The following is a 26,844-nucleotide window of genomic DNA, read 5'->3' as shown; positions in this document are numbered from 1 at the left end:
ACAATAAAAGTAATAATAATAATAATAATAATAATAATAATAATAGAATTCTAGAGTTGGAAGCGACTCCAAGGGCCATCCAAACCCTCCCAATAGATAACCATGCAGCCTTTTTATCATATATATTATATATATATAATATATATAAAAAATATATTATAAATAATAATATTTATCTATTATTGCCATTATTATTATTATTATTGTTATTATTTGATTGACTCCTGGACTTAGACATGACGTCAGAGGTCATCCAGTCCAACCCCATTCTGCCAGGCAGGAAGAGCACAATCAAATCACTCCTGACAGATGGCCATCCAGTCTCTGTTTAATAATATTAGTAATAATAATAATAGAATTCTAGAGTTGGAAGTGACTCCAAGGGCCATCCAAACCCTCCCAATAGATAACCATGCAGCCTTTTTATCATATATATTATATATATATATAATATATAAAAAATATATTATAAATAATAATATTTATCTATTATTACATAATAATATTTATCTATTATTGCCATTATTATTATTATTATTGTTATTATTTGATTGACTCCTGGACTTAGACATGACGTCAGAGGTCATCCAGTCCAACCCCATTCTGCCAGGCAGGAAGAACACAATCAAATCACTCCTGACAGATGGCCATCCAGTCACTGTTTAACAATAAAAGTAATAATAATAATAATAATAATAATAGAATTCTAGAGTTGGAAGCGACTCCAAGGGCCATCCAAACCTTCCCAATAGATGGCCATGCAGCCTCTGCTTAGAAACCTCCAGAGAAGATGACTCCGTGACGTTAGAGGTCATGCAGTTCAACCCCATTCTGCCCGGCAGAAAGAGCACAATCAAATCACTCCTGACAGATGGCCATCCAGTCTCTGTTTAATAATATTAGTAATAATAATAATAGAATTCTAGAGTTGGAAGCGACTCCAAGGGCCATCCGAACCCTCCCGATAGATAGCCATGCAGCCTCTGCTTAAAAACCTCCAGAAAATATGACTATTATTCTCAATAATGATAATGGTAGAATCCTGGAGTTAGAGGGGACCCCAGAGGCCATCCAGTCCAGTCCTCCCATGCAGGAAAGCACCATCCGAACCCTCCCGACAGATGGCCGTGCAACCTCTGCTTTGAAAGATGGGTCCTCCCAAGCCACCAAAAACTGCTTTTGGGTGCCATATTTTGGAGTGGTGTATAATAATAATAATAATAATAATAATAATAATAATAATGCGGAGCTTACTGTCTCTTTGGTCAGCGTTCTGTGCCGTCCTGCAAGGCAGCCTCTTTGGGCAACTGGGGAGCTTCCCGCAAGGCTACAGCACCCTCTTCCTGAGCGGACAAGGAATGGCCGGGACCTTCGCGGCCGTGGCTATGCTGCTTTCCATGGCCAGTGAGTATCTTCGTATATAGCTGCTTTTGGGAGTTGTAGTTCGGCGAAGACCTTGCGGAAACTACAACTCCCATTTTGAAAATTGGGGAATCGTTCCTCGATACTGACGTTTTGTTTTGTCTTTCCAGGCGGAGCGGACGCCCAGACCTCTGCTTTGAGTTACTTCATCACTCCTTGCGTCGGGACCCTGGTCTCCATTGCCTGCTACCTCTTGCTGCCCCACAAGGTACTTTGGAAAACTAGAGGGTTTCCGTCAGAGTCACCTCCTCCTCTTGCAGTCCCTCTAGGGCTCTGTGATATGATAATAATGTAATATTATGATAATATTTACTTATTTCTTATATAATAATAATAATAATAATAATAATTGGCAGAAGCTGGGGCTGACAGTTGGAGCTCACTCTGCTTGCTGGGTTTGATACTGGGTTTGATAGGGCTCTGTGATATGATAATAATGTAATATTATGATAATATTTACTTATTTCCTATATAATAATAATAATAATAATAATAATAATAATAATTGGCAGAAGCTGGGGCTGACAGCGGGAGCTCACTCTGCTCGCTGGGTTTGATCCTGCGACCTTTAAGTCAACAAGACTTAACTGCTTTAACTAACTGCGCCACTGGGGCAACCAATAATAATAATAATAATACCCTTAAAATAATAATAATAATAATAATAATAATAATAATACCCTTAAAATAATAATAATAATAATAATAATAATAATAATAATAATAATAATATCCTCCTCTTGCAGTCCCTCTAGGGCTCTGTGATATGAATATAATATAAACGGATTATGATCATATTTATTTATTTCCTATATTTATACCCTGCCCTTCTCCCCCCGAAAGGGGACTCAGGGCAGCCATAATAATAATAATAATAATAATAATAATAATAATAATAATAATAATATCCTCCTCTTGCAGTCCCTCTAGGGCTCTGTGATATGAATATAATATAAACGGATTATGATAATATTTACTTATTTCCTATATTTATACCCTGCTCTTATCCCCCCGAAAGGGGACTCAGGGCAGCCTTAATAATAATAATAATAATAATAATAATAATAATAATAATATCCTCCTCTTGCAGTCCCTCTAGGGCTCTGTGATTTGAATATAATATAAACGGATTATGACAATATTTATTTATTTCCTATATTTATACCCCGCCCTTCTCCCCCCGAAAGGGGACTCAGGGTGGCCTTAATAATAATAATAATAATAATAATAATAATAATAATAATAATGATAATAAATATCCTTGCATGACTGAATGAGGTTGGAGTGTATGGTCCTTGCATCTCTCCTGGTTTTGTCTCTGAGCCAAAGGTCAGCAGGTAATAAAACATGACTGTCCACACCCTGATGCCGAAGTAACTATATATCCCATTATCCCTGGATGAAAGCTGGGAAAGACCAGGTGGTGGCAGCCATTGTAGTTGTCACCAGCTTGCCTTCTTTGCAGGATTTTGCTCGCTATTATCTGGAGAAAAAGCCCTTGGAAGAGCCGGGATATGAGCCGGAGACCAAGGCTGGACTTCTTGTCCCCGGTGAGTGTTGTTGTTGTGTTCTTAGAGCACTAAGTGCTTAATAATAAGAAGAATAAGAATAAGAATAATATATTAATAATTATTATAATTATAATTATATATTAATGTATTATTTTATATTAATATAATAATAATATATTAATAATGATTATAATTATATATTAATGTATTATTATTTTATATTAACATAATAATAATATATTGATAATAATAATTATAATTATATATTAAAGTATTATTATTTTATATTCATATAATAATAATATATTAATAATTATTATAATTATATATTAATGTATTATTCTTTTATATTAATATAATAATAGTAATATATTAATAATTATTATAATTATATATTAATGTATTATTATTTTATATTAATATAATAATAATATATTAATAATTATTATAATTATATATTAATGTATTATTATTTTATATTAATATTATAATAATAAAATATTAATAATTGTTATAATTATATATTAATGTATTATTGTTGTTGTTGTTCATTCGTTCAGTCGTCTCTGACTCTTTGTGACCTCATGGACCAGCCCACGCCAGAGCTCCCTGTCGGCCGTCACCACCCCCAGCTCCTTCAAGGTCGGTCCAGTCACTCCAAAGATGCCATCCATCCATCTTAATAATAATAATAATAATAATAATAATAATAATATATTAATAGTTATTATAATTATATATTAATGAATTATTATTTTATATTAATGTATAATAATAATAATAATAATAATAATAATAATGTGCTTTATTTCTCCAGAGGATGGACCCGCCATCATTCAAGAGACCACCGATAGGGAGTTGTTGAACTTGAGCAACGGGAATAATAATGTCGCCTCTCCGGGGCCGGAAGATACGGCAGCTCCTGCTTTGATCGCAAACGGGAGCCCCAGGGTGGCCGTGGTGACCCCAAAACCCTCTGTCCTCGGGGTGCTCAGGAAGGTAGGAACCTTTAGTATGGGAAACATAGTGCGTTCGTTGAAGGTTTCACACACGCACACACACACAAGCGAGAGTGGGCACCATGGGAGTGGAGGGGGAGGCTTGCCGCATGGAGCCCCTTCTCTTTCCCTGCTCTGCCAGGAGGGCGGTCTCCTCCTCCTCCTCCTTTCCCTGTTGGAAGAGGCTGGCAGGTGGGGGACAGACTTTCTGTAGACCCTTCTTTCTTTTTTAACTCTTTCCTTTCTGTCTGACCTGCTGGCCTGTCTCCGGCAACACAAGCACACATTTCACACACACATACACACACACAGGAGGTAGCTGCCTCTGCCACACTCCACCCAAAAGGAGTCCTTTCCCTTCTTTCCTCCCTCCCTTTCTTTCCTTTTCTTCCTTCCCCTTCCTTTCCTCCCTTCCTCCTTCCTTCCTGTCCCTCCCTCCTTCCTTCTCCTTCCTTTCCTTCTCCTTCCCTTCCTTCCTGTCCCTCCTTTCTTCTTCCTTTCCTTCTTTTCCTTCCTCCCTCCCTTCCTTTCATCCTTCTTTCCTTTTCTTCATTTCCTTCCCCTTCATTTCCTTCCCTCCCTCCTTTCTTTCTCTCCCTCCTTCTTGTCCCTCCTTCTTTCTTTTCCTTCTTTTCCTTCCTCCGTGCCTTCCTTTCCTCCTTCTTTCCCTCTCTTCATTTCCTTCCCCTTCATTTCCTTCCCTCCCTCCTTTCTTCACCCCCTCCTTCCTGTCCCTCCTTCCTTTCCTTCTTGCCCTCCCTCCCTTCCTTCCTGTCCCTCTTTTCTTCTTCTTTTCCTCCCTCCCTCCCTTTCCTCCTTCTTTCCCTTCCTTCATTTCCTTCCCCTTCATTCCCTTCCCTTCCTCCTTCCTGTCCCTCCCTCCTTCCTTCTACTTCCTTTCCTTCTTTCCCTCCTTCCCTTCCTTCCTGTCCCCCTTTCTTCTTCTTTTCCTCCCTCCCTCCCTTTCCTCCTTCTTTCCCTTTCTTCATTTCCTTCCCCTTCATTCCCTTCCCTTCCTCCTTTCTTCACCCCTTTCTTCACCCCTTCCTTCCTTCCTTCCTTCCTTCCTTCCTTCCTTCCCGTCCCTCCTTCTTTCTTTTCCTTCCCTTCTTTCCCTCCTTCCCTTCCTTCCTGTCCCTCCTTTCTTCTTCCTTTCCTTCTTTTCCTTCCTCCCTCCCTCCCTTTCCTCCTTCTTTCCCTCTGTTCATTTCCTTCCCCTTCATTTCCTTTCCTCCCTCCTTTCTTCACCCCCTCCTTCCTGTCACTCCTTCTTTCTTTTCCTTCTTTTCCTTTCTCCCTCCTTCTTTCCCTCTCTTCATTTCCTTCCCCTTCATTTCCTTCCCTCCCTCCTTTATTCATCCCCTCCTTCCTTCTCCTTCCTTTCCTTCCTTCCTGTCCCTCCTTCTTTCTTTTCCTTCTCTTCTTTTCCCTCCTTCCTTCCTTCTTCCTTTCCTTCTTTCTATGCAAGATATAAATACAATATTTTATATATTGGGATATAGATTACTATATAATATGTTACTAATATATATAATATTACTATATAATACAAATTAAATGGAAGGGACAGTCAAGAAGCAACGAGGGAAAGAAGGAAGGAATGAAGGAGGGAAAAGGGGAAGGAAGGAAGGAGACAAGGAGGGAGGGAAAGAAGAAAGGAAAGAAAGAAAAAAAGATAGAGAAACAAGGAAGGAGAGAAGGAAATAAAAAACTGAAAGGAAAAAGAGAGGGAAAGAAGGAGAGAAGGAATGAAAGACAGGGAAGGAAGGAAGGAAGGAAGGAAGGAAGGAAGGAAGGAAGGAAGGAGGGAGAGAAGGAAGGAGGAAGAGAAGGAAGGAGGGAGGGAAAGAAGAAAGGAAAGAAAGAAAGATAGAGAAGCAAGGAAGGAGAGAAGGAAATAAAAAAGTGAAAGGAAAAAGAGAGGGAAAGAAGGAGAGAAGGAATGAAAGACGGAAGGAAGGAAGGAAGGAAGGAAAGAAGAAAGGAAAGAAAGAAAGAAAAAAGATAGAGAAGCAAGGAAGGAGAGAAGGAAATAAAAAAGTGAAAGGAAAAAGAGAGGGAAAGAAGGAGAGAAGGAATGAAAGACAGGGAAGGAAGGAAGGAAGGAAGGAAGGAAGGAAGGAAGGAAGGAAGGAGAGAAGGAAGGAGGGAGGGAAAGAAGAAAGGAAAGAAAGAAAGAAAGAAAGAAAGAAAGAAAGAAAAGCAAGGAAGGAGAGAAGGAAATAAAAAAGTGAAAGGAAAAAGAGAGGGAAAGAAGGAGAGAAGGAATGAAAGACGGACGGAAGGAAGGAAGGAAGGAAGGAAGGAAGGAAGGAAGGAAGGAAAGAAAGAAAAAAAGATAGAGAAGCAAGGAAGGAGAGACGGAAATGAAAAAGTGAAAGGAAAAAGAGAGGGAAAGAAGGAGAGAAGGAACAAAAGACGGAAGGAAGGAAGGAAAGAAGGAAGGAGAGAAGAAGGAAGGAAGGATGCAACCAAAGAGCAAACCCTTATTTATACCCCGCCACCATCTCCCCAACGGGGACTTGGGACGGCTTCCATGAGGCCAAGCCCAGCAATGCATTACAATACAATAAAATCAAAACACAAAACAGCAACATAATAAAGTAAATAAATCATAAGAATACACTAAACCATATAAAATAATACAACAAAATAAAAAAATAAAAAAAAATGATGAGACCAAACTGGAAAGGTGGAATCGAAATAAATATTATTATAATGTTATTATTATTACTAGTGGAGTCTGGGGAAAATAGTCCTTGACATTTTGGGAGTTGTAGTTGCTGGGATTTATAGTTCACCTACAATCAGAGAGCATTCTGAACTCCACCAATTATGGAATTGGGCCAAACTTGGCACACAGAACTCCCATGGCCAACAGAAAATACTGGAAGGGTTTGGTGGGCATTGACCTTGAGTTTGGGAGTTGTAGTTCGCCTTCATCCAGAGAGCATTGTGGACTCAAGCAATGATAGATCTGGACCAGACTTGGTATGGATACTCAATATGCCCAAATGTGAAAACTGTTGGAGTGTGGGGAAAATAAACCTTGACATTTGGAAGTTGTAGTTGCTGGGATTTATAGATCACCTACAATCATAACAGCATTCTGAACCCCACCAACGATTGAATTGGGCCAAACTTGGCACACAGAACTTCCCTGGCCAACAGAAAATACTTACTGGAGTGGTTTGGTGGGCATTGACCTTGAGTTTTGGAGTTGTAGTTCGCCTTCATCCAGAGACCATTGTGGACTCAAACAATGATGGATGTGGACTAAACTTGGCACGAATACTCAATATGACCAAACGTGAACACTAGTGTAGTCTGGGGAAAATAGTCCTTGACATTTTGGGAGTTGTAGTTGCTGGGATTTATAGTTCACCTACAATCAAAGAGCATTCTGAACTCAACCAACGATTGAATTGGGCCAAACTTGGCACACAGAACTCCCATGACCAACAGAAAATACTGGAGGGGTTTGATGGACATTGACCTTGAGTTTGGGAGTTGTAGTTTGCCTACATCCAGAGACCATTGTGGACTCAAACAATGATGGATGTGGACTAAACTTCACCCTCTAGGGGTCCCAACCCCCAGGTTGAGAACCACTGTCTTAGAGGGTTGGGAAAGGCAGGGCCAGAAGAGACGGGTGGCGGAGGAAGTCTTGCTGGTCTTAACTGGTCTTAACTGGTCTTGTCTTCCAGATCTGGCAGCTGGCCCTCTGCATCGTCATGGTCTTCTCGGTCACTCTGTCCGTGTTTCCTGCCATTACGGCCGGCGTTGCCAGCACCTCTGCCAACGAGACCTGGAGTGAGTTCCAAAGTGGACATTTGGTGGAAGAGAAAAGGGAACAGGGCCACGAGTTTGGAGGTCCTACAGAGATGGACCATAGATAGAGGTCCTACAGAGATGGACCATAGATAGAGATCCTACAGAGATGGACCATAGATAGAGGTCCTACAGAGATGGACCATAGATAGAGGTCCTACAGAGGTGGACCATAGATAGAGGTCCTACAGAGATGGACCATAGATAGAGGTCCTACAGAGATGGACCAGAGAGTGAAGAGAGCGCTGACTGGAAACAGCCAGGAAGGAAATGATTTCTGTGATTCTTTGATTCCATTGTTTCAGATGGAGAACATATGATGCGTCTTAGTATCATATGATGTGATACATATGATGCGTCATAGTAATATATCCCAAAGCATTGACGAACAGTTCGGGTGCCTTTAGGGTGTTGAGATCCATCCACATACATTTTGCTTCACCCAGTTTTTCTGCCTTTTGTCTCTTCTTTCAGTCAAGTTCTTCACTCCCGTCTGCTGCTTCCTTCTCTTCAACATCATGGACTGGCTGGGACGCAGCGCCACCTCCTATTTCCTCTGGGTATTATTATTATTATTATTATTATTATTATTATTATTATTATTATATCAACCATTGTGAACTCCTCCTCTCTATAAAATGATGACAAAAATTCAGAAAAAAATTTAAAAAGTATTATCATATTATTATTATTATTATTATTATTATTATTATTATTATATCAACCATTTTGAATTCCTCTATAAAATGATGACAAAAATTCAGAAAAAATAAAAAAATATTATCATTTATTATTATTATTATTATTATTATTATATCAACCATTTTGAACTCCTCTATAAAATGATGACAAAAATTCAGAAAAAAATTAATAAAAAGTATTATCATTATATTCTTTTTATTATTTTACTATTATTTATATTATTATTATATCAACCCTTGTGAACTCCTCTCTATAAAATGATAACAAAAATTCAGAAATAAATAAAAAAAATAATTATCATTACATTATTTTTATTACTTTACTATTTTTTATTATTATTATTATTATTATTATTATTATATCAACCATATAAAATGATGACAAAAAGTATTATTATATTATGTTTATTATTTTACTATTATTTTACTATTTTATTATTATTTTATATTATATTTATTATTATTATATCAACCATTTTGAACTCCTCTCTATAAAATCATGACAAAAAATCAGGAAAAAATAAATAATAAGTATTATCATTTTATTATTTTTATTATTTTATATTATTATTATTATTATTATTATTTCAACCATTTTGAACTCCTCCTCTAAAAAATGATAACAAAAATTCAGAAAAAATAAATAAAAAGGATTATCATTATATTATTATTATTTTACTATTATTATATTATTATTATTATATCAACCATTGTGAACTCCTCTCTATAAAATGATAACAAAAATTCAGAAAAAAATAAATAAAAACTATTATTATATAATTATATTATTTTACTATTATTTTATATTATTATTATTATTATTATTATTATTATTATTATATCAACCATTTTGAACTCCTCCTCTCTATAAAATGATGACAAAAATTCAGAAAAAAATAAAAAATATTATCATTATATTATTCTTTTATTATTATTTTATATTATTATTTTTATATCAACCATTGTGAACTCCTCCTCTCTATAAAATGATGACAAAAAATTCAGAAAAAAATAAATAAAAAGTCTTATCATTATATTATTATTTTACTATTATTTTATATTTTTATTATTATTATATCAACCATTATGAACGCCTCTAGAAAATGACAAAAAACATAAAAAATTAAAAAGTATTATTATATTATTTAATATTATTATTATTAATAATTATTATTATATCGACCGTTATGAACTCTCTTTATAGAATGACAAAAATTCAGAAAAAAATAAATAAAAAGTATTATCAGTATATTATTAATATATTATTATTATTATTATTATTATTATTATTATTAATCTTTTTGTGCTTGTGCTTCCCTCCCTCCTTCTGCAGCCGGAGCGCTTCCTGCCCCTCTTGCCGGGCGCGGTGGGCCTTCGCCTGCTCTTCGTGCCGCTCCTCCTCCTTTGCAACATCCCGCATCGTGCCCATCTGCCCACCCTTTTCCGGCAGGACGCCTGGTTCGTCCTCTTCATGGTGGTCTTCTCCCTCTCCAACGGCTACTTCGTCTCCCTCTCCATGTGCCTGGCCCCCAAGTGAGTTGGAAGGGGTCCCCAAAGCCCATCCAGTCCAACCCCAGTCTGCCATGCAGAGATATCACCATCATCATCGTTATATTTATTCATACCATTGAATTCTAGAGTTGAAACACACTGCCCACCACCCAAGTCAAGGCTTTCATTCAGGGACCATTTCATCCTAGATTGTATGTGTTTCCTCCACCACAGACATCCCAGTCTAAACATGTCCAAGAGCCCTGCCAATGTCCTCCACCAACAACACACTGCCCACCACCCAAATCAAGGCTTTCATTCAGGGACCATTTCATCCTAGATTGTATGTGTTTCCTCCACCACGGACATCCCAGTCTAAACATGTCCAAGAGCCCTGCCAATGTCCTCCACCAACAACACACTGCCCACCACCCAAATCAAGGCTTTCATTCAGGGACCATTTCATCCTAGATTGTTTGTGTTTCCTCCACCACAGACATCCCAATGTAAACATGGGCCATCCAGTCCAACCCTCCAAAGGCCATCCAGTCCAACCCTAGTCTGCCTTGCAGATATATTATTATTATTATTATTATTATTATTATTATTATTATATTTATTTGTCATAGGATCCTAGTTGAAAGGGACCTCCAAAGGCCATCCAGTCCAACCCTAGTCTGCCTTGCAGATTTATTATTATTATTATTATTATTATTATTAATATCCTAGAATCCTAGAGTTGAAAGGGACCTCCAAAGGCCATCCAGTCCAACCCTAGTCTGCCTTGAAGATATATTATTATTATTATTATTATTATTATTATTAATATCCTAGAATCCTAGAGTTGAAAGGGACCTCCAAAGGCCATCCAGTCCAACCCTAGTCGGCCTGTGAAGATATATTATTATTATTATTATTATTATTATTTATATCCTAGAATCCTAGAGTTGAAAGGGACCTCCAAAGGCCATCCAGTCCAACCCTAGTCGGCCTTGAAGATATATTATTATTATTATTATTATTATTATTATTATTTGTCATAGGATCCTAGTTGAAAGGGACCTCCAAAGGCCATCCAGTCCAACCCTAGTCTGCCTTGCAGATATATTATTATTATTATTATTATTATTATTATTATTATTTGTCATAGGATCCTAGTTGAAAGGGACCTCCAAAGGCCATCCAGTCCAACCCTAGTCTGCCTTGCAGATATATTATTATTATTATTATTATTATTATTATTATTATTTGTCATAGGATCCTAGTTGAAAGGGCCCTCCAAAGGCCATCCAGTCCAACCCTAGTCTGCCATGCAGATATATTATTATTATTATTATTATTATTATTATTTATCATAGGATCCTAGAGTTGAAAGGGACCTCCAAAGGCCATCCAGTCCAACCCTAGTCTGCCTTGCAGATATATTATTATTATTATTATTATTATTATTATTATTATTTGTCATAGGATCCTAGTTGAAAGGGCCCTCCAAAGGCCATCCAGTCCAACCCTTGTCTACCTTGCAGATATATTATTATTATTATTATTATTATTATTATTATTATTATTATTTGTCATAGGATCCTAGTTGAAAGGGACCTCCAAAGGCCATCTAGTCCAACCCTAGTCTGCCATGCAGATATATTATTATTATTATTATTATTATTATTATTTGTCATAGGATCCTAGTTGAAAGGGACCTCCAAAGGCCATCCAGTCCAACCCTTGTCTGCCTTGCAGATATATTATTATTATTATTATTATTATTTGTCATAGGATCCTAGTTGAAAGGGACCTCCAAAGGCCATCCAGTCCAACCCTAGTCTGCCTTGCAGATTTATTATTATTATTATTATTATTATTATTTGTCATAGGATCCTAGTTGAAAGGGCTCTCCAAAGGCCATCCAGTCCAACCCTTGTCTGCCTTGCAGATATATTATTATTATTATTATTATTATTATTATTATTTGTCATAGGATCCTAGAGTTGAAAGGGCCCTCCAAAGGCCATCCAGTCCAACCCTAGTCTGCCTTGCAGATATATTATTATTATTATTATTATTATTATTATTATTATTTGTCATAGGATCCTAGTTGAAAGGGACCTCCAAAGGCCATCCAGTCCAACCCTAGTCTGCCTTGCAGATATATTATTATTATTATTATTATTATTATTATTATTATTTGTCATAGGATCCTAGTTGAAAGGGCCCTCCAAAGGCCATCCAGTCCAACCCTTGTCTGCCTTGCAGATATATTATTATTATTATTATTATTATTATTATTATTTGTCATAGGATCCTAGTTGAAAGGGACCTCCAAAGGCCATTCAGTCCAACCCTAGTCGGCCATGCAGATATATTATTATTATTATTATTATTATTATTATTATTATTATTTATATCCTAGAGTTGAAAGGTACCTGCAAAGGCCATCTAGTCCAACCCTAGTCTGCCTTGCAGATATATTATTATTATTATTATTTATATAATAGAATCCTAGAGTTGAAAGGGGCCCTCCAAAGGCCATCTAGTCCAACCCTAGTCTGCCATTCAGATATATTATTATTATTATTATTATTATTTATATCCTAGAGTTGAAAGGTACCTGCAAAGGCCATCTAGTCCAACCCTAGTCTGCCGTGCAGATATATTATTATTTATATCATAGAATCCTAGAGTTGCTAGGGACCTCCAAAGGCCATCCAGTCCAACCCCCTGCCATTCAGATATTATTTATATTATATTAATATTTATTTATATCATAGAATCATAGAGTTGAGAGAGACCTCATGGGCCATCCAGTCCAACCCCATTAGAAAAAAAATTATAATGTTTACAGTTACTAAGAAAGATATAGCATATGGGGCAATGAATGTAGATTAAGGGATTATTATTATTATTATTATTATAGAGGTTATTATTATTATTATTATTATTATTATTATTAACAGACATCTCCCTCTGAAACAAGAGAATCATAGAAACAATGGCTTCAAACTACATGAAAGGAGATTCCATCTGAACATTAGGAAGAACTTTCTGACTGTGAGAGCCGTTCATCAGTGGAACTCTCTGCCTCGGAGTGTGGTGGAGACACCTTCTTTGGAGGTTTTTAAACAGAGGCTGGATGGCCATCTGTCGGGAGTGCTTTGAATGCAATTTTCCTGCTTCTTAGCAGAATGGAGTTGGACTGGATGGCCCACGAGGTCTCGTCTTTCTCTATGATTCTATGGTTCACCTCGGAGAGTGAAGAGAGCGCTGACTGGAAACAGCCAGGAAGGAAATGATTTCTATGATTCGATTGCCTCTGCTTAAAAACTTCCAGAGAAGGAGACTCCATCGGACTCCCAGGCGGTCTGTAATTCGATAATATAGTTTTGGAAGGGGCCCTTCAAAGGCCATCCAGTCCAACCCCTTTTTCATGTTCATTTTGTCTGCTTCTTCTTCAGGCAGGTGAAGCCGCACGAGAGCGAACTGGCGGGGGCCATGATGACCTTTTTCCTGGCCTTGGGACTCTCCTGCGGAGCCGCCATGTCCTTCGTCCTTAAAGCCTTGCTTTGATGCTTTGGTCAACGGAACCGAGTGGCGGGTTCGAGGAGGCGCTGGGAGCCGTATCCCCGGATCCTGCTCCGTTCACAGAAACCAATTGGATTTGCTTCCGTGAGAAGCGGTCTGTTCCATCTGGAGGCATCGGGCAGTCTCTACATGGCTGCCGTCCCCTCTAGAATTGCTGCCTGAGGCGACTGCCTCACAATAGACCCCGATTCATCTTGGAGAGTGAAGAGAGCGCTGACTGGAAACAACCAGGAAGGAAATATATATGTATTTGTACATTGGTCCATTTGCGCTACCATTTTCCTCAGGAGTTTGAATGCCATTTCTGGACCTGCTATATGTAGCAAAAAAAAAAAGGGAATTATTTTGCAATAGAAACACGTTTTGCTGCAATTTCCGTTGTATTAACGCACAGTTTCTTCCTGGGAATGTAGTTCTTGGAGAAATCCCTATGATTTTATTTTGTCCAAATGTCCAGATCCATTTCCTTCTCTCCCTGTATTGCTTTGTATCTATCTATACATATATTGGGCTTCTTTCGTTGTTGTTCGAACCTACGTATTTCGGCATTTGTTTTTGGTCTCTCGACAATAACAACAACAATAATAATTAACATAAATCTCCAAAATAGGGGAAGGCAATTTGATTCCTGAATATTATTATTATTATTATTATTATTATTATTATTATTACTACTACTACTACTATTAACATAAAACTTTAGCTGAACAAGGGATATTTACTTTGATGAGATTTATGGTGTGTGTATGTGTATATGTATATGTATGTGTATACATATAGGAGCGACTTGAGATATATATATATATATATATATATATATATATATATCGGCCGTCTACAAGGATGTTGCTCTCAGGGGACGCCTGGATGTTTTCGATGTTTTACCATCCTTGTGGGAGGCTTCTGTCATGTCCCCCGCATGGGGAGCTGGAGCTGACGGAGGGAGCTCACCCGCACTCTCCCTGGATTCGAACCTCCTTATATATCGGCCGCATACAAGGACGTTGCTCAGGGGACGCCCGGATGTTTTCGATGTTTTACCATCCTTGTGGGAGGCTTCTCTCATGTCCCCCGTATGGGGAGCTGGAGCTGACGGAGGGAGCTCACCCGCACTCTCCCCGGATTCGAACCTCCTTATATATCGGCCATCTACAAGGACGTTGCTTAGGGGATGCCCGGATGTTTTCGATGTTTTACCATCCTTGTGGGAGGCTTCTCTCATGTCCCCACATGAGGAGCTGGAGCTGACGGAGGGAGCTCACCCGCACTCTCCCCGGATTCGAACCTCCTTATATATCAGCCGCATACAAGGACGTTGCTCAGGGGACGCCCGGATGTGTTCGATGTTTTATCATCCTTGTGGGAGGCTTCTCTCATGTCCCCCGTATGGGGAGCTGGAGCTGACGGAGGGAGCTCACCCGCATTCTACCCAGATTCGAACCTCCGACCTGTCGGTCTTCAGTCTTCTTTCTCTATGATTCTATGGTTCACTTCAGAGAGTGAAGAGAGTGCTGACTGGAAACAGCCAGGAAGGAAATGATTTCTATAATTCTGTTTCCCTTGTTTCAGATGGAGATGTCTGTTAATAATAATAATAATAATAATAATAATAAATATAGTATATTATATTATTATTATCCGAATCAAGGGATAATCATAATATCCAGGAATGTAGCTGCCTAGATTGTGTGTGTGGAGTGTGGTGGAGGCTCTTTCTTTGGAGGCTTTGGAACAGAGGCTGGATGGCCATCTGTCGGGAGTGATTTGAATGCGATTTTCCTGCTTTTTGGCAGAATGGGGTTAGACTGGATGGGCCACGAGGTCTCTTCTTTCTCTATGATTCTATGGTTCACTTCAGAAAGTGAAGAGAGCGCTGACTGGAAACAGCCAGGAAGGAAATGATTTCTATGATTCTATGTTTCCCTTGTTTCAGATGGAGATGTCTGTTAATAATAATAATAATAATAATAATAATAACAATAATAATAATAATAATAACAATCCCTTATCCTACATTCACTGCACCATATGCTATGGTTCCCTTTCGAGAGTGAAGAGAGCGCTGACTGGAAACAGCCAGGAAGGAAATGATTTCTATGTTTCCCTTGTTTCAGATGGAGATATCTGTTAATAATAATAATAATAATAATAATAATAATAATAATCCCTTACCCTACATTCACTGCACCATATGCTATGGTTCACTTCAGAGAGTGAAGAGAGCGCTGACTGGAAACAGCCAGGAAGGAAATTATTTCTATGATTCTATAATTTCATTGTTTCAGATGGAGATGTCTGTTACTAATAACAATAACAATAACAATACCTTTCCCTACATTCACTGCCCCATATGCTATATTTTTTAAATAATTGTAAACAATAGATTTTTTTACATTCTTAAGTAATAAAAGTTACTATAATAATAATAATAATAATAATAATATCCAGGAATCATTGGCACACAAAGAGAGTCTGATGCAGTCCAATTTTTCCCATCTGGAATACATTGGGAACGATGGGAGCTGGAGTCCATAGGCCTAGAGAGACATAGTTTCTGCTTAATTGTACTTCAGTTCATTAGGGGAAGATGATGGAAGGCCAACCTATGTGACCCTTATTATTACTTATGTTTTGACCCACCTCTGATGTTTGTTTATTTGTTTGTATACCGACGTCCTACCCTTTAATGAAAAGGGCTGTTGTAAATAAATGTTGTTATTCCTGTTGTTATGTGGGAAGAACTAGATCGGAGGGAATAATGGGTGTCGCATTCTCAATCCTTCACTTTTTGATGCCATTTCTGAGCCGCTCTTCTGCGCACAATGACAATAGAGTATATTCTATAGATCAGGTTTCCGATTGAATGTATATAATTGTATTTTTTTTTCAAAAAAAGGGAATGTAGCTGCCTAGATTGTGTGTGTGGAGTGTGGTGGAGGCTCTTTCTTTGGGGGTCTCTTCCAACTCTATGACTCTATTATTCACCTTTGAGAGTGAAGAGAGCGCTGACTGGAAACAGCCAAGAAGGAAATGATATCTATGGTTCTATGATTTCCTTGTTTCAGATGGAGATGTCTGTTAATAATAATAATAATAATCCCTTACCCTACATTCACTGCACCATATGCTATGGTTCACTTCAGAGAGTGAAGAGAGCGCTGACTGGAAACAGCCAGCAAGGAAATGATTTCTATGGTTCTATGTTTCCTTTGTTTCAGATAGAATGTCTGTTAATAATAATAATAATCCCTTGTCCTACATTCACTGCACCATATGCTATGGTTCACTTCAGAGAGTGAAGAGAGCGCTGACTGGAAACAGCCAGGAAGGAAATAATCTCTGTGATCCGCCCTGAGTCGCCTGAGGGCTGAGAAGTAAATAAATAAATAAAGTGTCATGGAAACCTTACTTTACTTACTTCTTACTTACTTCTTACTTCTTACTTAATCCTCCAGGGTGGGTCCATAGGTGACTATGGAGCCCTATTCTTGATTTGCACCATAGAGAGGGCATTGGTTTCCAGGTGGAAGGCGTTTGACTTGACGCCCCTTCCTTTTGGCACGTTTCTCTCTTTCACTCTCCATTCGTGCTTCTTCAAATTCTGCAGCACTGCTGGTCACAGCTGACCTCCAGCTGGAGCTCTTCCAGGCCAGGGCTTCCCAGTTCTCAGTGTCTATGCCAGAGTTGGCTTTGAGCCCATCTTTAAATCTCTTTTCCTGCCCACCAACATTCAGTTTTCCGTTCTTGAGTTCGGAATAGAGTAACTGCTTTGGGAGACGGCGGTCAGGCATCCGGACAACGTGGCCGGTCCAGCAAAGTTGATGGCGGAGGACCATCGCTTCAATGCTGGTGGTCTTTGCTTCTTCCAGCACGCTAACGTTTGTCCACCTGTCTTCCCCTAGTTTGGAAGAAGTCAGCAATGCTATCAGCCAACAAAAAAATAACAAAGCCAGTGGACCTGATGGGATCCCTGCTGAAATCTTTAAAGAGGGAGGACCTGAGCTGACATTTGTCCGCTTGCCTTCCCAAGAAATTTGCAGGATTTTCCAGAGGCAGCACTGATGGAATCATTCCAGGAGTTGCATGTGACGTCTGTAGACAGTCCATGTTTCGCAGGCGTATAGCAGGGTTAGGAGGACAATAGCTTTATAAACAAGCACCTTGGTATCCCTACGGATGTCCCGGTCCTCTTGGGTGGGACATCCCTGTCTCTTCCGACTCTATGATTCTATTATTCACCTTGGAGAGTGAAGAGAGTGCTGACTGGAAACAACCAGGAAGGAAATGATTTTGCAGGCATATAGCTGGGTTGGGAGGACAATAGCTTTATAAACAAGCACCTTGGTATCCCAACGGATGTCCCGGTCCTCTTGGCAGGGGGTCTTTTCCAACTCTATGATTTTATTATTCACCTTGGAGAGTGAAGAGAGCGCTGACTTGGAAACAGCCAGAAAGAAAATGATTTCTATGATCCGCCCTGAGTCGCCTGAGGGCTGAGAAGGGCTGTATTTACACATACAATAAATGAATAATGTGTCGTGGAAACCCTCCTTGTGCGAGTCACACTCTCTCAGCCTCAAATTGAAGGGTGTTTTTTTTTTAATTAGTTGCTTCTAAAAGTGACATATGTACTGTACTTTGAATTGATGGCCATTGCTTTTGGAAGGATTATAGTTGACCTAGTATATTTTCTTTCCAATAAAGTGCTTTTTTATTTTAATACATGATTCAGTCTGTTTTGTTGTGTTTGCATTTGTTCAATGCCTGAAACTTTAGATATTTATTATTATTATTATTATTATTATTATTATTATATTCTTTGAAAATCATTTCCTGCATTTTGCAAAGAAAGATCTAGAAATCTATTATTATTATTATTATTATTATTATTATTTTCTTTGAAAATCATTTCCTGCATTTTGCAAAAAGGAGATCTAGAGATCTATTATTATTATTTAGATTATTATTGTTATTATTATTATTATATTCTTTGAAAATCATTTCCTGCATTTTGCAAAAAAGATCTAGAGATTTATTATTATTATTATTATTATTATTATTATTATTATTATATTCTTTGAAAATCATGTCCTGCATTTTGCAAAAAAGAGATCTAGAGATCTATTATTATTATTATTATTATTCTTTGAAAATCATTTCCTGCATTTTGAAAAAAAGATCTAGAGATCTATTATTATTATTATTATTATTATTATTATTATTATATTCTTTGAAAATCATTTCCTGCGTTTTGCAAAAAAGATCTAGAGATTTATTATTATTATTATTATTATTCTTTGAAAATCATTTCCTGCATTTTGAAAAAAAAGATCTAGATATTTATTATTATTATTATTATTATTATTATATTCTTTGAAAATCATTTCCTGAATTTAGCAAAAAAGAGATCAAGAGATCTATTATTATTATTTAGATTATTATTATTATTATTATTATTATTATTATATTCTTTGAAAATCATCTCCTGCGTTTTGCAAAAAAGGTCTAAAGATCTATTATTATTATTTAGATTATTATTATTATTATTATTTGAAAATCATTTACTGCATTTTGCAAAAAAGATCTATTTATTATTATTATTATTATTATTATTATATTCTTTGAAAATCATTTACTGCATTTTGCAAAAAAGATCTATTTATTATTATTATTATTATTATTATTATTATTATTATATTCTTTGAAAATCATTTCCTGCATTTTGCAAAAAAGAAATCTAGAGATCTATTATTATTATTATTATTATTATTATTAATATTCTTTGAAAATCATTTCCTGCATTTTGCAAAGAAAGATCTAGAAATCTATTATTATTATTATTATTATTATTATTATTATATTCTTTGAAAATCATTTCCTGCATTTTGCAAAAAAGATCTAGAGATTTTATTATTATTATTATTATTTTCTTTGAAAATCATTTCCTGCATTTTGCAAAAAAGATCTAGAGATCTATTATTATTATTTAGATTATTATTATTATTATTATTATTATTATTATATTCTTTGAAAATCATTTCCTGCATTTTGCAAAAAAGAGATCTAGAGATCTATTATTATTATTATTATTATTATTATTATATTATTATTATTATTTGAAAATCATTTCCTGCATTTTGCAAAAAAGAGATCTAGAGATCTATTATTATTATTATTATTATTATTATTATATTCTTTGAAAATCATGTCCTGCATTTTGCAAAAAAGAGATCTAGAGATCTATTATTATTATTTAGATTATTATTATTATTATTATTATTATTATTATTATATTCTTTGAAAATCATCTCCTGCATTTTGCAAAAAAAAAAAGATCTAGAGATTTTTTATTATTATTATTATTATTATTATTATTATTATTATTATTATATTCTTTGAAAATCATTTCCTGCATTTTGCAAAACAGATCTAGAGATTTATTATTATTATTATTATTATTATTATTATTATTATTATTATTATTATTATATTCTTTGAAAATCATGTCCTGCATCTTGCAAAAAAGATCTAGAGATTTATTATTATTATTATTATTATTATTATTATTATATTTTTAAAAATCATTTCCTGCATTTTGCAAAAAAGATCTAGAGATTTATTATTATTATTTAGATTATTATTATTATTATATTCTTTGAAAATCATCTCCTGCATTTTGCAAAAAAAAAAGATCTAGAGATTTTTTATTATTATTATTATTATTATTTAGATTATTATTATTATTATTATTATTATTATTATTATTATTATTATTATTATTATTATTATTATTATTATTATATTCTTTGAAAATCATTTCCTGCATTTTGCAAAAAAGAGATCCAGACCCGACGAGGATGGGATTCGAACCCACGCGTGCAGAGCACAATGGATTAGCAGTCCATCGCCTTAACCACTCGGCCACCTCGTCTTCCGAGGCAGAGCCGCCTCTTCCACCTGGTCTATAGTTACACAATCTAATCTTTGCCGCGAAGTGTCCTTTCGGCCAGAGAGGGCGCCAGAGAGACAGAGGGAAAAAAAAATTGCTCGCTTCTTATGCGCATGCGCACTGGTTCCCCTCCCACCTGCTCTAATCTTATCTTCTTGCGGTGCGTCTTTCTTGCCACAGAGGGCGCCAGAGCGCGTTTTCCTCGCCTCCTCGCGCGCGCGTGCGCATTGCCTCTCTTTTCCACCTTGCCGTCGTTAACAATCTGCTTGCAATGCTTCCTCTGACCAGAGAGGGCGGCAGAGAGCGAGAGAGTGATTGTGCTATGCTAATAATATAAAATATTGGCAGGGCGGGCGGCCAATGGGAGGCTCGAAGGAGTTGAGGCGGGACAAAGCTAGGCAGCACTGACTGAGACAAAAAACTGCGCATGCGTGCGTTTTCCCGCCCAACATCTTGTTCTAAACTCCCCACACCTGCACTCTAACCAATGGCCGCGCGCCTTTCTATGATTGGCAGGGCGGGCGGCCAATGGGAGGCTCGAAGGAGTTGAGGCGGGACAAAGCTAGGCAGCACTGACTGAGACAAAAAACTGCGCATGCGTGCGTTTTCCTGCCCAACATCTTGTTCTAAACTCCCCACACCTGCACTCTAACCAATGGCCGCGCGCCTTTCTATGATTGGCAGGGCGCGCGGCCAATGGGAGGCTCGAAGGAGTTGAGGCGGTTACAAAGCTAGGCAGCACTGACTGAGACAAAAACTGCGCATGCGTGCATTTTCCCGCCCAACATCTTGTTCTAAACTCCCCACACCTGCACTCTAACCAATGGCTGCGCGCCTTTCTATGATTGGCAGGGCGGGCGGTCAATGAGAGGGTTGGAAATGGGACAAAGCATATAGGCATGAGGTATATAAGCGCTACCTGAGGTAAAAAGCGAGGGAGCGCGTTCTGAGAGGAAACCTCTTTTTTCACTCCATTATAGGTACCATTTTAGAATAAGGATATACTTGAATTCCAAACAAAGGAGTGAAATAGGAGATAGAAATAGAAAATAGTTTTAAAAAGGCCAATTTCAGGGGGAAATATGGAATTATTTCCACCAACAACCACCTTGAATAGATTCTGAGGAAAAACGGAAGAGATTAAGCCAGAAAAATAAGCTTATTCTCCACAGGGGGGAAATGGGAAATAAATAGATTAATGTGGAAAAAATAGAAGGAAAAGCTGAAGGGATTTTTAAAAATGGAAATTGGGACAAAATAGGATGTGGGAAATCTGAAAACCTGGCTTTTCCGATATACCTTTGGAGAGTGACTATACATTATTATTATTATTATTATTAACTTTATTTGTACCCCGCTAACATCTCCTGAAACGTACGGCAAGGCTGCATCCTCTCACCCAACCTTTTTAACGTGTATGCAGAACACATCATGCGAGGATGTGCGGAGCTTGATGAATGCAAGGCTGGGGTGAAAATTGCTGGAAGAAACATTAACAACCTCAGATATGCAGATGACACCACTCTCATGGCCGAAAGCGAGGAGGAGCTGAGGAGCCTTCTAAACAAGGTGAAAGAAGAAAGCGCAAAAGCTGGGTTGCAGCTAAACATCAAAAAAACCAAGATTATGGCAACAAGAATGATTGACAACTGGGAAATAGAGGGAGAAAACGTGGAGGCCGTGACAGACTCTGTATTTCTAGGTGCAAAGATGAGTGCAGATGCAGACTGTGGCCAGGAAATCAGAAGACGCTTCCTTCTTGGGAGGAGAGCAATGTCCAGTCTCGATAAAATAGTAAAGAGTAGAGACATCAGACTGGCAACAAAGATCCATTGCCTAGTCAAAGCCATGGTATTCCCTGTAGTCACCTACGGATGTGAGAGCTGGACCTTAGGGAAGGCTGAGCGAAGGAAGATCGATGCTTTTGAACTCTGGTGTTGGAGGAAAGTGCTGAGAGTGCCTTGGACTGCGAGAAGATCCAACCAGTCCATCCTCCAGGAAATAAAGCCCGGCTGCTCACTGGAGGGAAGGAGACTAGAGACAAAGTGGAATTCCTTTGGCCACATCATGAGGAGACAGCAAAGCCTAGAGAAGACAAGTATGCCGTGGAAAGTGGAAGGTAAAAGGAAGAGGGGCCGACCAAGGGCAAGATGGATGGATGGCATCCTTGAAGTGACTGGGCTCACCTTGAAGGAGCTGGGGGTGGTGACGGCCGACAGGGAGCTCTGGCGTGGGCTGGTCCATGAGGTCACAAAGAGTCGGAGATGACTGAACGAATGAACAACAACAACAACATCTCCCGACGGACTCGGTGCGGCTTACAAAGGCCAAGGCCCTCAATAAAACAACAGCATAACAAATACAACAATAAAACTCATAAAGCAAACCAATAAACATTAAAGCAATAACAGTAAAACATTAAAACAATAACATCATGACACATTTAAAAACTAAGGGCCGGGCCAAATGTAATGAATAAAATTAAAAGTGCTGGACGTGACAGGTGAAATGTAAGGATTTTAGGGTAGGTGCGATGTGCAGGCAATCTTAAATCTCTAATAAAGTGTGTTTGGGACATGATGCTGGGAGTTTCCTATTCTGGAAAGGCACACTGGAACAGCCAGGTCTTCAAGCTCTTCCTAAAGGCTGCCAACATTGGGGCTTGTCTGATGTCCTTGGGGGGAGAGTTCCAGAGTCGGAGGGCTACCACAGAGAAGGCCCTGTCCCTCGTCCCCACCAAACGCGCTTGCGACGCAGGTGGGATCATGAGCAGGGCCTCTCCAGAGGAATGGAGGGATCGTGTTGGTTCATATACAGAGATGCGGTCATGCAGGTAGTTGGGTCCCAAACCGTTTAGGGCTTTGTAGGTGAGCACCTGCACCTTGAATTGTGACCGGAAAATGAACGGCAGCCAATGGAGCTCCTTAAACAGGAGGGTTGACCCATTTTTGTTGCCCCTATGATGCATTTCCCCCCATTCTAAACTTACCCCACTGTTTTATTTTCTTGGGCTCCCTTCATTTTCATATTTTCTATTCCTACCTCACTCAGGGTTCCATTGTTTTATCTTGTCCATTTGGCCTGCCCATCCTGTTTGATTCTATGTTGTGTGAATTCGTTTAATTATTTCATTTTGTTATTCTAATTTATTTTCTGATGCATTTTAGGGTTATTTTTTGTATTCTGTATTTTACTGTGTTGTATTGTATTTTTAAATACAATGTTAGCCGTCCCGAGTCCCCTTTGGGGAGATGGTTGTGGGGTATAAATAAAGATTATTATTATTGACACAAAAGCACAGCATGTCACAGCAAACGAGATCTATATGCTGTATTTCGTATCACAAAATCACAAGTTGAACACTTCCCAAGCGTCTAGGACTGTGTGATGTATTTCCGAATGATACGCGCAGATCCAAGTCAGGTGGCCTTTTGCAGTTGACAGATCATGATTTTGTTGATGTTTATTGTTTCCAAATGCCAGCTGAGATCTCTTGGCATGGCACCCAGTGCGCCAATGACCACTGGGACCACCTGTACTGGTTTATGCCAGAGTCTTTGCAGTTCGGTTTTGAGGTATTGATAGCAGCTGAGTTTTTCCTGTTGTTTTTCCTCAATGTGACTGTCACCTGGTATGGCGACATCAATAATAATAATAATTATAATTATTATTATTTGAAACAACAAGATGAGTCCACAGCAGACACTCTGCTGGCTGTTGTATTGGATCACACGTCAGACACTTCCCAAGTGTCTAGGACTACGTGATGTATCGGTGAATAATGCGTGCAGATCCCAGTAAGGTGGCCTTCTGCAGCTGGCAAATGATAAATTTGTCAGCGCCGATTGTGTTTAAGTGCAGGCCAAGGTGTTGAGGCACTGCACCCAGTGTGCCAATCACCACTGGGTCCACCTTTACTGGTTTATTATTATTATTATTATTATTATTATTATTATTATTATTATTTCTTCCTCTGGAGGAAAAGTGGAGATAGTGCGAAAAGACAGAAGAAAAGGGTGAAGAACAAGGGAGAAGAGCATCTGGAAATAGGATGTGTGTGTGTGTGTATAGAGATAGATATGTAAGATTTGGGAATTTCTTCCTGTGAAGAAAAAGTGGAAATATCTTTCATACATATCCTATTTCCAGGTGCTTTTCTCCATTCTTCACCTTTCTTCTTTTCACTATATATATATATATATATATATATATATATATATATATATAAAGTTTTGGTGCCTCAGAGGAAATGTTTGTCAGGAAGGAAATGGAAAAGAAAGGAAATCCATTTCCCATGATGATGATAACAATAATAATAATGAAGAAAAATGAACAACAATGGAGAAAAGCACCTGGAAATAGTATATGTGTGATATATATATATGTGTGTGTGTGTGTGTGTGTTGGAAATAGTATATGTCTGTGATATATATGTGTGTGATATATAGTATATGTGTGAGATATATATATATATATATATATATTGGAAATAGTATATGTATGTGATATATATGTGTGTGATATATAGTATATGTGTGTGATATATCACATACACATACTATTTCCAGGTGTTTTTCTCCATTGTTGTTCATTTTTCTTCATTATTATTGTTATCATCATTATGGGAAATGGATTTCCTTTCATTTCCATTTCCTTCCTGACAAACATTTCCATTTCCTTCCTGACAAACATAAATATATATATATTGGAACCAATAGACCTCACTACCTCTGAGAATGCTTGCCATAGATGCAGGTGAAACATCAGGAGAAAATGCCTCTAAAACATGGCCATATAGCCTGGAAAAACCTACAACAACCCAGTGATTCCGGCCATGAAAACCTTCAACAATATAAAGAATAATAATATTATTGAGGACTTTCATGGCTGAAATAATTGAGTTGTTATGAGTTTTTTGGCCTGTATGACCAATGTGTTCCAGGAGCATTCTCTCCTAACATTTGGTCTTCTTTTGCTAAGATGCTAATGGCATCTTCAGAGGTTCTGCTGGAAATGAGGCAAGTGGAGTGTATATTATATATCTGTGGAATGTTGTCCAGGGTGTTTGAAGTATGTTTGAATGTTGCAATAGCAAGTTTGAATAGCCCTGAGTAAACATGAAGCTGCAAAGTCAATCAGTGAGGGTGTCTGCATAGAGGTAGCCTGGCTTTTGTTACCTGGAGGCATCTTCTATTTGGGAGGTGTCCAGACAACATACAGTAAAGGCCCAGTTAGCACCTCCCAAACAGAGGATGCAACCAGGTGATGTATGCAATGTTTCAAAGGGAGGAAGTGGCAGAACCAAAGTTAAATTGGAAGCCATGTCTATTAATGTAGTCCATGATTGCATTTCTCTCCTTTTTGTGCCACCACAGTACCAGGTTGACTGTATTCTTTATGTATTTGAGTACAGTTCCAAGATGCTCTTCCTATATGCTTCCACAAGCCATATATTCCTCATTCTGGACTTGTGTGTGATGATATTTTGTTTCAATTCTTGAAACAGTGTTTCTTGCATCCTCTCTCATCAGAAAAATCATGCGACCTTCCTTCATGACCCACTGCCAGGACCATTCGAAGTGAATTGAAGAAGCCATCAAAGGTAGACACTCACCTGTTCCAACTCATGCTTGGGCAGGTCTTTTGTTCCTCTTGTACATTGTGGGGCTGGGCTTTTGCTTTCCCTGCTTATCACTTGTCGGGAAGGTTATTTCCAATGTATCATATGTTTGCAGTTTAGGAGTCTCAGAAGTTGTCTATGCAGAAGATGTTCCTGGGCCTAGGCATGGGATATTATAAATGTTTTTGTGATAGACAGATTGAAAAGAAATGCCATGTTTTGGATTTTGAGCTGAGCTTTGTGTTATTGTGTATGAGATTAATACTACCATGTTGGTGTTCTGGTCTTTTCCTTTCTCGGAGCCTTTAGTGAGTCAAATTTGAACTGTGTCCCCGTCCACTTTAATACTGATTGTCTTTATGGGAGAGACTAAATACAAAATAGTTTGCAATGTTTTGTACTGCAAGAGCATTTTCTGCTTTCCCCATTGATAACGGTAACATTCTGCCCAATTTGTGGCGTATCTAAATTTTTGATGTATCTCATTTTGTAGCAAAATGGGAAAGAGGCAAAAGGTATATTTTTTGAAACATTGTGCTCTATTATGAAACAAAATTACATGAGATACACAATGCATCCCCAATGTAGCAGGATGTTTGCTTAAAACAGGGGTCCTGAAACTTTTTAAACAGAGGGTCAGGTCTTAGTCCCGCAAACTGTTGGAGGGCTGGATTATGATTTGAAAAAAGCATGGATGAATTCCTATGCACACCGTACATATCTTATTTGTATTGCAAAAAAC

The 26,844-nt window shown here is 37.8% G+C and overlaps 1 protein-coding gene and 1 non-coding gene across 3 annotated transcripts in view; one reads left to right on the top strand and one right to left on the bottom strand.

Moving 5' to 3' along the window:
- Positions 1 to 14,310, top strand: part of SLC29A2 (solute carrier family 29 member 2) — a 28,187-nt gene extending 13,877 nt beyond the window's left edge. The window contains exons 6-13 of one of the 2 annotated variants that reach the window (XM_060758392.2): positions 1,270 to 1,404; positions 1,533 to 1,630; positions 2,888 to 2,972; positions 3,751 to 3,932; positions 7,639 to 7,744; positions 8,237 to 8,322; positions 9,797 to 9,996; positions 13,407 to 14,310. In XM_060758392.2, the coding sequence (XP_060614375.2) occupies positions 1,270 to 1,404; positions 1,533 to 1,630; positions 2,888 to 2,972; positions 3,751 to 3,932; positions 7,639 to 7,744; positions 8,237 to 8,322; positions 9,797 to 9,996; positions 13,407 to 13,518 (1,004 nt within the window). In that variant the 3' untranslated portion in view covers positions 13,519 to 14,310. The remainder of the gene's footprint in view (positions 1 to 1,269; positions 1,405 to 1,532; positions 1,631 to 2,887; positions 2,973 to 3,750; positions 3,933 to 7,638; positions 7,745 to 8,236; positions 8,323 to 9,796; positions 9,997 to 13,406) is intronic. The other variant, XM_060758393.2, reaches the window with a different exon arrangement.
- Positions 14,311 to 20,382: 6,072 nt separating this feature from the next.
- Positions 20,383 to 20,464, bottom strand: TRNAS-GCU (transfer RNA serine (anticodon GCU)). Its single transcript has one exon. It is a non-coding gene; the product is annotated as a tRNA-Ser (tRNA).
- Positions 20,465 to 26,844: the final 6,380 nt, after the last annotated feature.

The sequence above is a fragment of the Anolis sagrei genome, chromosome 12 (assembly GCF_037176765.1).
Source record: "Anolis sagrei isolate rAnoSag1 chromosome 12, rAnoSag1.mat, whole genome shotgun sequence".
Lineage (NCBI taxonomy): Eukaryota > Metazoa > Chordata > Lepidosauria > Squamata > Dactyloidae > Anolis > Anolis sagrei.
Note: the sequence above shows the minus strand (reverse complement) of the source record. Positions and strands in the feature narration are given on the sequence as shown.